Source organism: Zalophus californianus, chromosome 1 (assembly GCF_009762305.2).
Source record: "Zalophus californianus isolate mZalCal1 chromosome 1, mZalCal1.pri.v2, whole genome shotgun sequence".
NCBI classification, from domain to species: Eukaryota; Metazoa; Chordata; class Mammalia; order Carnivora; family Otariidae; genus Zalophus; species Zalophus californianus.
Window position 1 is genome coordinate 94,498,099 of NC_045595.1, and position 15,080 is coordinate 94,513,178.

General features: G+C 51.5%; 1 protein-coding gene across 3 annotated transcripts in view; it reads left to right on the forward strand.

The window, feature by feature from the left end:
• Positions 1–15,080, forward strand: part of ESYT3 (extended synaptotagmin 3) — a 49,919-nt gene that overhangs the window by 12,332 nt on the left and 22,507 nt on the right. For all 3 annotated transcript variants that reach the window (XM_027582701.2, XM_027582703.2, XM_027582702.2), the window contains exons 2-7: positions 6,064–6,105; positions 8,042–8,176; positions 11,434–11,510; positions 13,241–13,307; positions 13,949–14,038; positions 14,575–14,630. In XM_027582701.2, coding sequence (XP_027438502.2) covers positions 6,064–6,105; positions 8,042–8,176; positions 11,434–11,510; positions 13,241–13,307; positions 13,949–14,038; positions 14,575–14,630 — 467 coding nt within the window. The remainder of the gene's footprint in view (positions 1–6,063; positions 6,106–8,041; positions 8,177–11,433; positions 11,511–13,240; positions 13,308–13,948; positions 14,039–14,574; positions 14,631–15,080) is intronic.

Consider the following 15,080-nt stretch of genomic DNA (forward strand, 5'->3'; position numbering starts at 1 on the left):
GTGAGGGGGTGCGGGGGAGAAGTACAGACTTGGTGGTGAGACAGACCTGGGTCTCTGTCTCAGCTCTGGCACTCCATAGCTGGTGACTGTGAGCAACCTTTCTGAGCCTTACTTTCCTCATCTGTACAATGGGGCTGAGAAAGGATTAAGGTGAGTTTTAAGTGACGTGAGATAACATGAACTGAAAAAGGTCGAAAATAGGGTAGGAAAAGATACAACTGGGCAACTTTGAAACAAAATAAGCGAGAATGGCAATTTTCATATTCGACAAAATAGAATGTAACTTGGATATATCCTAAAGACCAGGATGTTATATCATAAAAGAAACAGTAATTTAAAAAGGTAATATAACAATCATGGAGATGTATGTACTGCATAAAATAAACTTGAAATGTAAACCAACAACCCGATGGAACTGCATGGAGAAGTAGATAAATCAACAGCTGGGCTTGGAAATTCTAATACATTCTTCTCTGAAAATGATAAATCAAAAGGAAACAAAGATAAAGAATAGTCAAAGGGCATGACTTTTTTAAAAGGACATGATTAATAACTTGATCATATATGGAACAGTCACAGAAATTAATCGTGCACTAGGCCACAGAGGAATTATCAATATATTCCAATGGATTGCCATCCTACAGACTATGCAGACCATAAAGAAATGGAGTCAGAAAACAATGAATAGCCTTAGAAATCTCACATGTCTAGATATTTAAAAATATTACTATTAAAAAAAATCATTGTTTAAAAGGTAGTCGTAATGGTAATTATGAAAAGTCTGGGAGCTGAATAGTGATGAAAATACAATGCCAAAAATCATAGGGGAATTTATAAATTTGAATTTCTCATAAACCAAAAACTGAAAATAAGATCTTCAACTCTAAGAATGTAAAAGGGCAACAGATTTAGATCAAAGAAATAGGGAAAGAAATAATACATATAAGGGTGAAAATGAACAAAAATTTTAATGTAAATGTAAAGGGGAAAGAAAATTATTAACAAGTAAAGCTAGTTCTCTGAAAAGATTAGTACAATGGGCAAAACCTTTGTCAAGCTTGATCTACTAAATAGAAAAAGATGAAAATAAAATCTGGGATGAAAAAGGCAGAAATAACTACAGATAAAGCAGATTAAAAATAATAAAATATTATAAACAAATATATATCAATACATTTGAAAACCTAGAGGAACTAGATACATTTCTAGAAAAACACAAATGCCCAGATTACCACAATAAGAGATAAGTAGACCTTGAATACACACCATTAACCACTGAAGAGAGAAAAGGTAATTTCCCACTCCAAAAAGCCTGAGGCTACGATGGCTTTATAGGTAAGAGACACTAAACTTCACTGATCAGATAATTCCTATTATTTACAGGTTGTTTCAGAAAATAGGATACGGAAAAGCTGTCCCACTAGTGTTCTAATTTATTGTAAAAATCTTTATACCAAAACTAGATATGGATTGTACAAGAACAAAAATTGTAGGTATCACTTTGAATTGTGAGTGTATAAAACCTAAAGAGATACCGGGCTAACTAAATGTACTGCTTCAAATGGGGCTTATCCCAAGAACTAGAGATGGTTTTGTTTTATAAAGAAATCAGTTAAGTTGGCCACCTTAATGGACCAAAGGGAAAAATAACACGATTATCTCAATAGATTTAAAAAAGTGTTGAATATAGTTCAAGAGCCATTTATAATGAAAGCTCTTGGAAATGTAGCTATTGAAAAGAACTTCCTCAATCACAAAGAGGCTGTCCTCTAAAAATCTACAGTGAAAATCATGCTTCATGGAAGAGCTTCCATTTGATGTCAGGAACAAGATAGACCTGCTCGCTGTCATCACCACTGCCTGGTGTAGTACCAGAGAGGGCCTGGCCAATGAAGACAAACCTAAGAGAAACAAGAAGGATAAGGGTAAGAAAAAAGTTATTGGAGATTAGAAGTATATATAAATAACCTCTGAGAATTAATGAATAGAACCAACAACAAATTCCGACAAAGTTACCCAGAAAATGAAATACCATTTTTAATAACTGTAAAACCCACAAAGTAATCTAACAAAAAAATTGTATGGGATTTTTATGGAAAAGGTTTATGATTTTAAATGTGAATGCAACCAAATGGGAATTAATAAAGGGAAATATTCTGTTCATGGATGCAAAACTTAATATTGTAAAGCTATCCATTCTCCCACAAACGTATAAACTCAAAAGTATAACAATCAAAATCCCAGGAGGATTTTTTGGGGGAAGATGGCCAAGACTCTAAAATTCATATGCAAGCATAAATAACCACTATTAGCTAAATTGGTTTGAAAAATAAAAGCAAACAGAGAGGAATCACCCTACCTTGGGTCATGCCGCAAAAAAAAAAAAAAAAAAAGCCACAGTGATTAGAACAGTGTGGTACTGGCAGGAAACAGGCAGTCAGACTATTGAGTTCAATGCCAAGTCCAGAAACACACCAGACATGAGAAGCTGACATATGAGGAAAGTCACTTCACAAGTCAGAAGGAAGGATGGAAATTTTTTTTTTTTTTTTTTTTTTTTGGTATATGATACTAAAAAATTGCCTTAGTGGGAGTCTGGATATGAAAGAAAGTATATGCCTATCTTACCCACTCTAAACAATTTCAGACAGATTGAAGACCTAAGTGCAAAGCTAAAATATAAAGTCAACAGATAAAAACATGGAATACCTTTGAGATTTTGGAGTAGGGAAAGATTTTTTTTTAAAGGCCAATTATAATGGAAAAAATGACAACTCCTTTGTCTCCACCAAACTGAGGGAGCATTGGGGCTGAGTAGTTGTTCCCTAAATGTCTTTCTCTCTGATGTCATTCCGTGGTCCAGGACTTACTCTGGAGCAGTCACAGAGACGGTGGCCTGGCTCTTGATTTGGCTCACTGGGGAGTCATGACAGGTGCTGAGATTTAAGCAGAGGAGAGCCGGCAGGGTGCCTAAAGCAGAATAGGGTGACTTGATGGTTCTTTATTTTCTTGGCCTGAATTGCTGCTCTCATCAGGGCATTCAGACTTGTTCTCTAGAGGAATCTCTTAGCAAGGAGCCTCAAACACAAGTGTGGCTGGCCAAGAGACTGTGAAAACAGTGCGGGCCCTGGACACTCCGCTGCTATCTACACGGTCAGGGTGAGTGTGGGCCACTCTACTGCAAGGGGTGGGCTGGTCATTGATACCTCACAACCAACCCTGACGGAATTCCAGAATCATGCCAGGAGCTTGTTAAAAATAAATTGCAAGGCCCCACCCGGAAACACTCTGATTCAGTAGGTGTGAAAGGCAGCTCAGGAATCTTTGTCTGACTGGCTCCCAAGTGTGGCCAGGGTTGGACCTGCCAGGATGGATCACTTTTCCAGGGTTCAGGAGATCAGAACTCAGCTCCCAGGGTTGCAGAACCTCCCCTGTGTCCTCCCCTGGAGAGGTGGGGGTAGGAGGTGGAAGGGTATACACATCAGGTGTGCCCCGGGGCAGGATGGGAGCACAGTGGTTGGGATGGAAGGAGGAGAGGAAGGGGTCCAGCCAGCAGGCTTGGGCAGAAGAAGAGCAAAGGTGCCAGGGAAAGGCCAGCTATCACCCACCTTTCTCCTTTGTGAGGGTCCCACTCCCCACACCTTGGCACTGATCCTGTACTGGAATGGTCTGTTAATTGCCTGCTTCCTTTACCAGCCTAGGACCTGTTGGTAGGCAAGAAACTTGCATTCATTTATGCATTCATTCATTCCACAAATATTTAGGGACAGGCACTAATAGGGAACAAGTCTGAGTCAGCCCACAAGAACTTCCAGTCTAGTGAGGCAGGCGGTAAGAGCCAGCAGCTCTAATGAGGTGTATTAAATGTCACGATGGAGAACCAGCAGACACCTAAGAGGGACACCTATCTCTGACTTGAGAGATCAGGAAAGGCTGCCTGGAAGAAGTGAAGTCAAAGATGGTGATGAATGGAGCAATCAAAGAGGAATGGGGATGTCGGTTTCAGCCCCATATGGAGGAGTTGTTACTTTAGTGCCGGGCGGTGTGATAGGGGGCAATGAAAGGGTCTCACCCTCCATTTGCGTGGTACCAGCCTCGTACCTGACCCAGGGCAGCAGCAGGGAATGTGTGGGGAATAGGCTGCTTCTCCCCAGCTGAACTGGATGGGCTGGCCCTAGTTCCTGCCCACTTCCCCCAAGATCCCTTTCCCATCATTCCCTTCTGTTCCTAAGGACTGGGCCAGCCCCCCCTTGGGGAGCCAGGCAGTGATTTTCCTTTAGCACCTGGGAATATTAGATGCTTCTTCAAGTTAGTATGGATCACCGTCTAGAACTGGGGAAACTGAGGCTGGGAGAAGGGCTTGATGTTCCGGGAGTCCGAGAAGCACCGGGCTTCTCTGACTTCTCAAGGCTGTTAAAAACTGCTCCTAATGGGCGCCTGGGTGTCTCAGTCGGTTAAGCCACTGACTCTTGATTTCAGCTCAGGTCATGATCTCAGGGTCATGAAATGGAGCCCCACATTGGGTTCCACACTCAGCGGGAAGTCTGCCTGAGATTCTGTCTTCTCCCCTCCTCTCCATTTGCCCCTCCCCGCCAATAAATCTTAAAAAAAAAAAAAAAAGGAAAACTCCTAAAAGAATTAAATTACTCTATACTCCTGGGCATAGTGTCCTAGGCCAGGGTCTATGTTTGGCCTTCAGGGCACCCCCAGAGCTAGCCCAAGGCCTGGTGTGCACTAGGTATGTGAACGCATGGACACGTTTCCTTTCCTGACCTTGGGAGTCCTACACCCACCATGAATCTGATCCTGAGTTGGCCTTGTGCTCTGAGGACTTGGTGACAGAGATGACCATTGCTACCATTTTACTGATCATGTTTTGTGTCAGGCATCAGTACAGTCTTACCTGTTTGTCCCTGAAAACCTTGGGGGCTGGGCTGAGGGTCTATGAGAAGCTCAGCAGACACTGGCGGAGACTGAGACTCTGGCAGGGAAGGGGTTAAGAACCCTCAGAATCAGGTCATGCAAAGGTTAGGCAATAGGATTGTCACTTCTCCTTGGGATAACCCCCCCACACACACACACACCAACCCAGGGCTAGGGGCTGTGACCTGAAGGAAGCTCCCCTTTGTGACCCCAGGATCTGGCCTGCTGGGGAGGGGTGCTCCCATTCCCCAGTTGCCTATGAAAACAGCATGATCCCCTTTTCAGCCTTTCAAATTGGCCATCATTACCTTAGGAATCAACACAGTCCTATTCGTTGCTAAGTGGAAAAAGCAGACTACCAAACACTGACCTCAATTCCTGTGAAAACTACATATCCTTGTTTCTGTAAGAGGCTGGAAGGAGATGCATCCACCTGTTAACGGTGGTTGCCACTCAGCATTCTCTGATGAAATGTCTTTCCTTTTGCTCACCCACATTTTCTAATTTTTCTCCAGAGGCCATGATTACTTGGTCATGATCCCAGGGTCCTGGGATGGAGCCCTGCATCGGGCTCCCTGCACCGTGGGGGGCCTGCTTCTCCCTCTCCCACTCCCCCCGCTTGTGTTCCCTCTCTCGCCATGTCTCTCTCTGTCAAATAAATAAATAAAAATCTTAAAAAATAAATAAAAAAAGAATAAGGAGGATGGAAGTGGCAAGGAGCAAAGTCGGGTGGTATGGGTGGTACCCTGAGCGGGCCGGGTGGGGGTTCTGCGTTTCCACCAGGAAGGCGGGGCTTATTTGCATAAGCTAAACGAGGGGATTCCAGCCCCGCCCTTCCAGCCTGAGGGCGCCGGGCGCAGTCGGGGGCTGGGGGAGCTGTCTGCCCGGCACCGCCCGTGTGCCCCGCTCGGGGCGCACGTTGGTGCGGTCTGGCAGCTTGCCGCCTGCCTCTCCGGACTGCGCGCCCCGGGGCAGGGCTGGCTGAGTCTGCTGGCCGGTGCCCAGCGGGCGCTGAGGGGGCGGGGAGGAAGAGCAGCGGCGCACGTGGGGTGGGAGCAGGAACCCCGGGCTGCGTGCGGCTGGGCTCCAGGGGCGGCCAGGTGCTGAGTCTAACTTTACCTCGGGGCTTCTGTTCCCTAGATCCACTTCCCGGATGTGGAGCGGGTCGAGTGGGCCAACAAGGTAAGGCTGAGGTGGGCCTGGCGGGGCTGGCCTCTTGGGCTGAGTGACCCCACACTGGATGGGGGCGAGGTGGCCACGGACAAAAGCCTGCTGGCAGTAACCTTGCCTGCTCCCCCTTCCTACCCTCAGGGTTCTTCTCGTTACCAATGACTTTCTTTAAAAAACAAACACACCTTTTTTTAGTGTGAAATGAATGCAAGGCGGTAGCAGAAATATTAGAAAATACAGGGAAGGATAGAGAAAAGTGCGGCCCTGCAGGAGGCCAAGGTCAGGGCTTCCTAGGGAGAGGAGGGCGGTATCCCACCACCGCTGCGGCCCTTCGCCAGCCCACATCTGCTACCTCTCCGAGCGGTTCCCTCATCCGTGCCATGGGAATAATTATGGTCCCTGCCTTGTGAGGTTGTGAGGATTCATGAGGTAAATGAAAGCCCCACGGTGCCCGGGCCGTCAGGAACACTGTCATCGTCGGAATGGCTGCTGTTGGATCCTGGGGGGAGCTCCCTTGGGCCCTGCTGCCCGAGGCCTCAGGGAGGGCCCAGCTCTGTGATTGCTGATCTGGCCCCTTCTTACAGATGAGGAACAGAGTCTGGCCCCTGGCTGATCAGCCCAAACCTGTCTCCTAGATGTGGAGACTCCAGTATCTTCCCACCCCTTCAAGTATCCTGATTTGGGACTTTTTCTAATACAGACCTTGCCTCTGTTCTGGTTAGAACAGCCTGTAGCAGGAATGACTTAAGTTTAGGTATAAAGAAGGACTTCCTGATGGTTTTTGAGCCAAGGCTGATAGTCTCGTGTTACCAGAAATGTCATTGCCAATGTGGATCAAAAACCGTTCCCAGCCTGCTGGCAGAAGTTGGAGGAAGTGGACTGCTCCTTTCCAAGGATTTCTGTGGATTAATGCAGGGCCCAGGGCCCCTGGGACAGACTGTGTTCTTCCTGCCCGTGTGTCCACTATTTCACGGGTGCCCTCGTGTGTTCCATCCTTCTTTCTTGCATTGACACACAGAGCCCCACACAAGGTGCTGGGGATGTGTGACTGGTGCGATGAGCCTCCTGCCCTCGGCTCAGGGCATGGATGGGGAGACAGCTGTGTAGACAAGACCACACAATGGGGCACCACGTGTGTCCGGTCTTCGTGCTCAAGACCACAAAGCAGCGAGTCAGGAAGCTGGGACCAGCCCTGACGGGGCCCTTGAGAGAGTTGGGGGCGGTAGAGCCCTGAAACCTCACTGCCTGAGCCTCCTCTGATGATGGGTCTGGGGAGCGCAAGGTGCGTCTGTAAACTATGACCCACGTCCAGGAGGAGGAGGAGGGCGAAGCCTTTGGCCCAGAAAGAACATGTCTGCCACTGCTGCTCCTTTCCTACCCGTCCCTGGCACCCTCCCCACCCCTCCCTGGCGCCCTCCCCAGTACCCTCCCCTTCCCCCGCGCCCTGCCCTCCCTTGCTTCCCAGACCTGGGCCATGAGTCGCTCTGCTGCAGAGATCAGCCAAAGGCGGCCTTTTCTGATTGCTAGAATAAGTTAAATCCACAGGAAGCAGTCTAACTTTGTTTTCTGTGATTTCTTTTCCTTACCCCTCTGGTACCTGCTACTTCTTGATTATACCACAGTGTCGACTCTGATAGCTTCTGTTTTAGCACAGAATCATAAGTTTCATAATACTAAGTTTAGTGACTATTTCATGGTACTCTGCAAAACAGCACCAAATCTTGGGGTCCCACTGCCTGGGCACCTGTGAGAACCACTGCTGTAGTTATGCAATGTTTGATGGACACATGAACGGATGCGGGGGAGATGGCTGGGCAAGCAGGCCTGTGGGTGCTGCAGCATAAGGGCCACGGGACCCCCAGCCCTGGGTTGGGTTGTCCCGGGCAGCCCTGGGTCTTGGGTGGGGGAAACAGACCTGACCGCCAAGAGCCTCCTCTTGTTGCCACAGATCATCTCTCAGACCTGGCCCTACCTGAGCATGATCATGGAAAACAAGTTCCGGGAGAAACTCGAGCCCAAGATCCGGGAGAAGAGCATCCACCTGAGGACCTTCACCTTCACCAAGCTCTACTTTGGACAAAAGGTGGGTGATGTCTCAGGAGGGGCAGTCTGTCTACCATGCAGTCTTTTCTCTGTCCCAGACCCTGCCTCAGGTCACTCACCTGACTGAAAATAGCCCAAGGGAGCTCCCTGGGGATGCCGCCCCCACCTACAGTTTTCAGCCTCTCAGCCTCAGTGTAGACCCTGCACCCCCGCGTCCCAGCACCAACATCTCTGCAGGTTCAAAGGAAGCCTGGCTCAGAGAGAACAAAAAGGAAAGGTGGGAAATGAGTCCACTTCTCTTGAGCCAAAATTTGGAAACGTGCCATGCAGTAGAAGCCAGCCAGATACGAAAATGTACAAGTCATGCTTGCTAAGGCCTCAGCGAGGAAGAACACACCCCCCTGGGGGGGGGGGCAGTGCCTCAAAGCAGGGGACAGTTCTCCATCAGTTGATCAGTTCTGTCAGTTAGGGTCACAAGCCTCACACTACTTCTGCGAAGCTAATAGGTGACTCAGGCTAGAAGAGGTTTGCATTTGACATACCCAACATCATGTCCCTATTCTTGACGGCTTCTTGCCCCACTTCTGCTGTCCCAAAGTGCCCCATTGATATGAGTCTTATTTTTGTCATTTGGCTCCGTCAGTAGAGCATGTGACTCTTGATCTAGGGATTGTGAGTTTGAGCCCCACGTTGGGCGTAGGGTTTACTTAAAAAGAACTGCATCCCGTGGGCACAGGACTGCCTGATGTCCATCCCTTGGTAAACCAGACACATTGGCATCTGGTCTGCTGCGGGACAGGCAGGTGTCAGAGCGCAGGCCAGCCTGCCCCGCTAGCCGCCTGAGTAGGGAGGGCAGTGGGCCTGCCAGACCCATGGAGATCCTGGTCTGTGCCTCTCAGACTCAGCCAGGCCTCGTTTGTCCCGCATCTGTTAGTTCCTTTGTTCATTCCCTGCTTCATTCGTGTCGACTCACGGAGCATGGCTGTGTGCAGAGGCACCGTAGACAGAAATGGGTGTGACTGTGCCCCTGCCTTTGGGAAGGTCCCTGTCCTGTTATGGAGACAGACACACAAACTGGTGGGCCACCACACGGCTGTGTACTCCTCCGTGCAGGAATGCTCAAACTCAGGAGTGGAGGGGTGTTGGGGGCTGTGGTCGTCCGGGAAGACTGACGGGAGTGAGTGATGTCTGAGCCGGCATTTGGAGGATTCAGCAGACTGCTGTGTTTAGAGAAGAGCCTGATGCCTGTGGGATGTGGTGCTGTTGGGAAGCCATCCCTCGCCACAGCAGAAGCAGGCCCAGCAGTGACTCCAGGCTGCAGGAGGTCCCTCAGAGTGCCCCACTCTCCTCCCAGGCTTCCGTTGGCTTTTCTGGGTCTTTACCATCCAGGCCCTGGAGGCCAGGGTGGAGCCAGGTGCCATGCAGCCTGAAGTGCCTATGATTTGGAGGACACTCTTAAAAAAAAGGACATAAAATTTAAAATGTAAAATCAGGACAAAAATGAATATTAAATAAATATGAGAAAGAATAGGAAACCACAGCAAATTAAACACTTTAAAAAGCTGACATATTTTGGCGCCTGGGTGGCTCAGTCGTTAAGCATCTGCCTTCGGCTCAGGTCGGGATCCCAGGGTCCTGGGATCAAGCCCCGCATCAGGCTCCCTGCTCAGCGGGAAGCCTGCTGCTCCCTCTCCCACTCCCCCTGCTTGTGTTCCCTCTCTCGCTATGTCTCTCTCTCTGTCAAATAAATAAATAAAATCTTTAAAAAAAGAAAAAAGCTGACATATCACACACATCACAAACTCTGGAAAAACCATGTGATGATTTTAATTAACTGCTCAAGATGTCCCTATAATACCCTTTTTTTTAAAAGATTTTATTTATTTATTTGACACAGAGAGATCACAAGTAGGCAGAGCGGCAGGCAGAAGGAGAGAATAAGCAGGCTCCTCACTGAGCAGGGAGCCCGACGCGGGGCTCGATCCCAGGACCCCGGGATCATGACCTGAGCCGAAGGCAGACGCTTAACCAACTGAGCCACCCAGGCACCCCCTATAATACCTTTCGCCTTGCATTTTTGGCTCCGTACTCTTTGATAAGCTTTTTATGTGACAGTGCATTTGTAAACGTCACTTTCTCTTTTTTTAAGACTTTATTTTTTTACTTGAGAGAGAGAGAGAGAGGGAGCACAGAGGGAGAGGGAGAAGCAGCCTCCCCACTGAGCAGGGAGCCCAACGTGGGACTCGATCCCAGGACCCTGGGATCATGACCTGAGCCGAAGGCAAACGCTTAACTTACTGAGCCACCCCGGTGCCCTGTAAATGTCACTTTCTAAAGAGAGAATAGAAAGATAATGGAATCTCCTCTAGTATGGCTGATTAATTTTTTTTCTCCGTTTCATTGTGAAAAATCTCAAACATACAGAAAACGTGAGAGTATTATGCAGTGGACCCTCTGGATTGTATGCTAACCTTTTGTTATATTTGCTTTAGCACATATCCACACATCTTCTTTTCCTCCTCACTTTTTTTTAATGCATTTTAAACTAGATTGCAGACATTAGTAAACTTCACCCCTAACTAGTTCATCATGCATATAACTCAAATTCAAACGATACTTTTTTTTATTCTTAATAATCAGAGCCCACTCCAATGCCCACTAGCCTCCTGACAGGAGGCAAAAAGAGGAGTGGGGTGGGGGAGATTACTTAGGAGCTCAGCCCTCGGCCCCAGAGGCTAGGGGACCATGGCCGTGGTGTGGGACACTTTAATTTCTAGGGTCAGATCCCTGCCTTCTTCTCTTGCCCTTGGGGGGCCAACTCCTACTCATATGCCAGAACTATTTAAATGCCACCTCCTCCAAAAGCATCCACTACCCTCGGTCTCCCGAAGGAAGGCACTCCTGAAGTCCCCTGATCCCCATGTGACAGCAGGGGCTGCAGCTCATCATACCCTGCCCCCACCATTGTTTCCTCTGCTGGGCTTCCAACCCATGAGGGCAGGCTCAGCCTGTCTTGCTCCTTACCTTCTCCCCAGGCTAATGCCTGGCATAGAGCAGGTGCTCTGTGAATATAATATCTGTGGTAGGAGAGAGAGAAGGAAGGTTGCATATCCTAGGGAGGGGAGGTATCATAGGTCCAAGGACAGACGGGCCACAGTGTGAATTTCTCTGTTTGTGCCGCATCCCAGGAGTGTAGTGGTCACGTTGTTGTGGACAAAGCCAGTGCTGGGCAGGGGGCCAGCAGCCATCCCTTGCTGCGAGATCTCCTTTGACCTAGCCCTCTCGCCTCTCTTCCAGTGCCCCCGCGTCAACGGGGTCAAGGCGCACACTAACCAGCGCAACCGAAGACGGGTGGTCCTGGACCTGCAGATATGGTGAGCCCTCTTGCCTGTGCGGGCCAGGTGCAGGGGACAGAGGAACACCGTGGGAGAACAGCCAGTTTGAAGATGGAGTAGTGTAGTTAACATTCTAATTTGGGTGGGAAAGCACCTCACAGCACCCCCCCATCCGCCCCCCCCCCCCGCCCCCGCCACCGCCCTGGGCTGGAGCACAAGGTCCCTGCTTGGGACGGGAAGAGTATCAGGAGAATGGATAGTCCCAGGGAAGCCGCTTCTGTTTGACCCCTCAGCCCAGGCCTCGCTTCTCCCATCAGACTAGGCACCAGGCAGGCTCCGGGTCCCAAGGCCCAGGCCGCAGAGCTTTCTTGGAGGTCAGGGCTAGTCACCTGGAGGCTCAGACCAGCTGCCTTAAAGAGGATGGAGAAAGAGGGAGCAAGTACGACAAGAAGATGTGGGGACTTGTGGTAAGGCCCAGGGAGCTCTGAGCACAGACTGGGAGAGATCTGTGGGAGAGCCGGACTCTGGAGCCTAAGGGAAACAAGGATGCAAAGATACAGGAGTGACTAGTTCGGTGGGTTGGGCAAAGGTACCTCTTTTGAAAGATGTTTGTAGCAGGCTTGAGTCTGAGAGAGGGACATTCAGTCTAGGAAGTCTTCCTGGAGGTGGTGAGCTTTTAATTGTGCTTTAAAGGACCAAGGATTAGGGGTGCATGGGTGGCTTAGTCGGTTGAGCATCCGGCTCTGTTTCGGCTCAGGTTATGATCTCACAGGTGTTGGGGTCCAGCTCTGCGCTCAGTGGGGACTCTGCTTGAAGATTCTCTTCCTCTGCCCTTCCCCTCATGCACTCACTCGTGCTCTCTCTCTAAAATAAATCAATCTTAAAAAAATAAAAGGACCAAGGATCAACTGTGAAAGTTCCAGAACGTTGCATTCCTCTCCAGCGTCTCATTTCCTGTCCTTAGCCCAGAGGCTGGCGCTGAGAGCATATTGGGTAGATTGGAGCCCACTCTGGGAACACCCATCCCCACTTGGGGGACGTGTTGGGATGATGATGGCTATTGGGCACTCCTGGCTCCAAGGCTCTGCCACCAGAACCGCCAGCGTCACCTGGCACCCACTTAGCTTCTCAGCCAGCTCAGGCAGCCCCTGGGGTCCCTAGGTTGCCCCCCTTCCAGAGGGTACCCAGCGTTTCTGTGACGTCCAGCCCCTCCACCTGTCCTGCACATATTTGAAGGCTGCCCCCTCTCTCCTCTTCGTCTTCTCCTTCAGTCCTTTGACGGGGTCTCAGGATCTTTACCCTCAAAGGCACCCATTCTGTGCTCCCTGTGCCCATCGCTTGGTAAGAGCCGCCAGCTAGACTCAGGTTCCTGTGTCCCCAGGGAAGAGACCTAAGCAGAGACAGGGTCGGCGCAGAGCAGCAGCAGAGGGGTGGGCGGTATGTTCATCAGGAGCCCCTCCTTCACATCTGTGGGCTGTCGTGGGGCAAAGTGGTGCCCAGAGTCACTGACCGTGTGGGCAGAGGATGTGCATGGGGCACCTGGGTACAGGGACCTGGGGGCTGCCTCCCAGGGCTGGGCCTAGGTCAGTGTTGCTGCAGAGCTGAGAGAGGCTGTGGCTTTGAGGAGGCCAAAGCCAGGTGATGCAGGGCTCAGGCCTGGTGGCTGGCTGCCTGAGCCCGGGCTGTGTGGCCCTGGGCAAGTTTCCTGGTCTCTCTGAGCGGTGGACCTGCCCTTCCTCCCGGCCTTCCTTCTCCCTCCCCACTTTCAGCTACATTGGGGACTGTGAGATCAGTGTGGAGCTGCAGAAGATACAGGCTGGTGTGAGCGGGATTCAGGTGCGTGGAAGCTGGCGGCATTGCCCCCCCACCCTTCCTGCCCCTGGGTGGGAAGCTGGGCAGGGGGAAGCGGGCTCTCACTGGAGCGGGCTGCAGAAAAGGTGAGGACACCACACACAGGCTGATAATGATCAAGGGGCTCCAGGCCAGAGGTCGCAGGCCCAGAAAGTGGTGACTGGGCTTTACCAACCTTCTGCTTGGCCCCGGGGCCCCACACCTGCCTCTGTTTGTTCAAGTCCCCCCAGGGAGACATGAGCTGCCCAGGGAAGGGCGAGGTTCTGCTTATGGAGTAATGCAGAAGCCGTGCTTAGAAACAGGGTGTGGATCAAGGAAGGGGTAAAGAGCCTGTGGCAGAGGAGGAGTACCGGCGCTGGGGCCCTGCTGGCTGGGCTGGCCGGAGATGGGGGCAAGGCTGCAGGCCCCTCAGGCCCAGCGCACCTGTGGACAGCAGTGGTGGCTAGCCCACGGCCCCTGGTCACCAGCAGAGGGGTAGCAGCCCTGTGCGGGTTTCTGTGCCCCGTGTGTGGCTCCTGTTGCCACAGCAGGTGGCCCTGACATTTGGGGGCAGCATGGGCATGAGCACGGCAGGTGCAGGGAGGAGGGAGGCTGAGGTCCTGTTTGCGCCCTCCATACCCCTCCAGTTGCAGGGCACGCTGCGGGTCATCCTGGAGCCCCTCCTGGTGGACAAGCCCTTCGTGGGAGCCGTGACTGTGTTCTTCCTCCAAAAGCCGGTAGGTCCTGCGGAGGGACACAGGCCCGTGTTTCCCTGTGAGTAAGCACTCGCCTGCTGGGCCCCAGGTGCTAATGTGAGTCCAAGGACGGAGCTGCCGAAACCAGCCTAGACCCGGGCACTCCACACTCCTCGTGTCCCGCGTCTGAGGCAGCCTGAGGGGCTCGGCTCTGCTCTCCCCGAGAGCAGGAAGCAGCTCGCAGGAGCGGCTTGCCCGGGTCACACAGAGGGTCCGAGGTGGACAGGAGTATGTCTCTCAGACCTCTCAGTCCAGGCCGGCCTGTGGCCCTGTGCACTGCTCCACTCCTGGGTGGTCCTGGCAGGGAGGCGGCAGGCCTGGCAGCCCCGGGCATCCCAAGCCGAGGCCTGCGTAAGGCTGAGGGGTGCCCTCACCTGCCTGACACCCCTGTTGGAGGTGCTCCCCCCACCAAGCCGGCTATGTTCTCTATGCTGGTGGGTGCCAGGGGCTTGGCAGAGGGACCTCAGCCTTGGGCTTCTGGCTTCTTCCAGTCTAACAGCCTCCCTCTGCCCCTGCAGCATCTGCAGATCAACTGGACAGGCCTGACCAACCTGTTGGATGCGCCAGGAATCAAGTAAGTGCGCCGCAGGAGCTGCCGGGCGGACGCCGGAGTGGGACCCTCCACGGCTGGGCGGCCCGTGACTGGCGTGGCACAGCGGCTGTGCCCTCCTGCCCGGGGTCCCGCGGGAGGAGTGGCGCTTGCACCAAGCTGTCCCTGCTCTGGCGGGAAGAGGGGAGGTGTGTCTGGAGAGGGAGCGGAAGGCTAACAGTGTTGCTTGGCCTCTGTGGGCAGGCACTGCACCCGGAACACGTACCCACCCCCCCAAATGCCCGGGCACGCACTGGCCAGATGAGCTGTCCTGGGGGAGGCCATGGGGGCTACTGAGAGCACAGGCTCTGGAACCACACCCAGCCAGACCAGGGTCCTGGCTCGGTCGCTCAGCGCTGTGTGATTTCAGACAATTTACTTTACCCCTCTGGGCTCTCCCTCCGTGAAAGGGGAGCCTTCTCCTTCTGTGTTGTG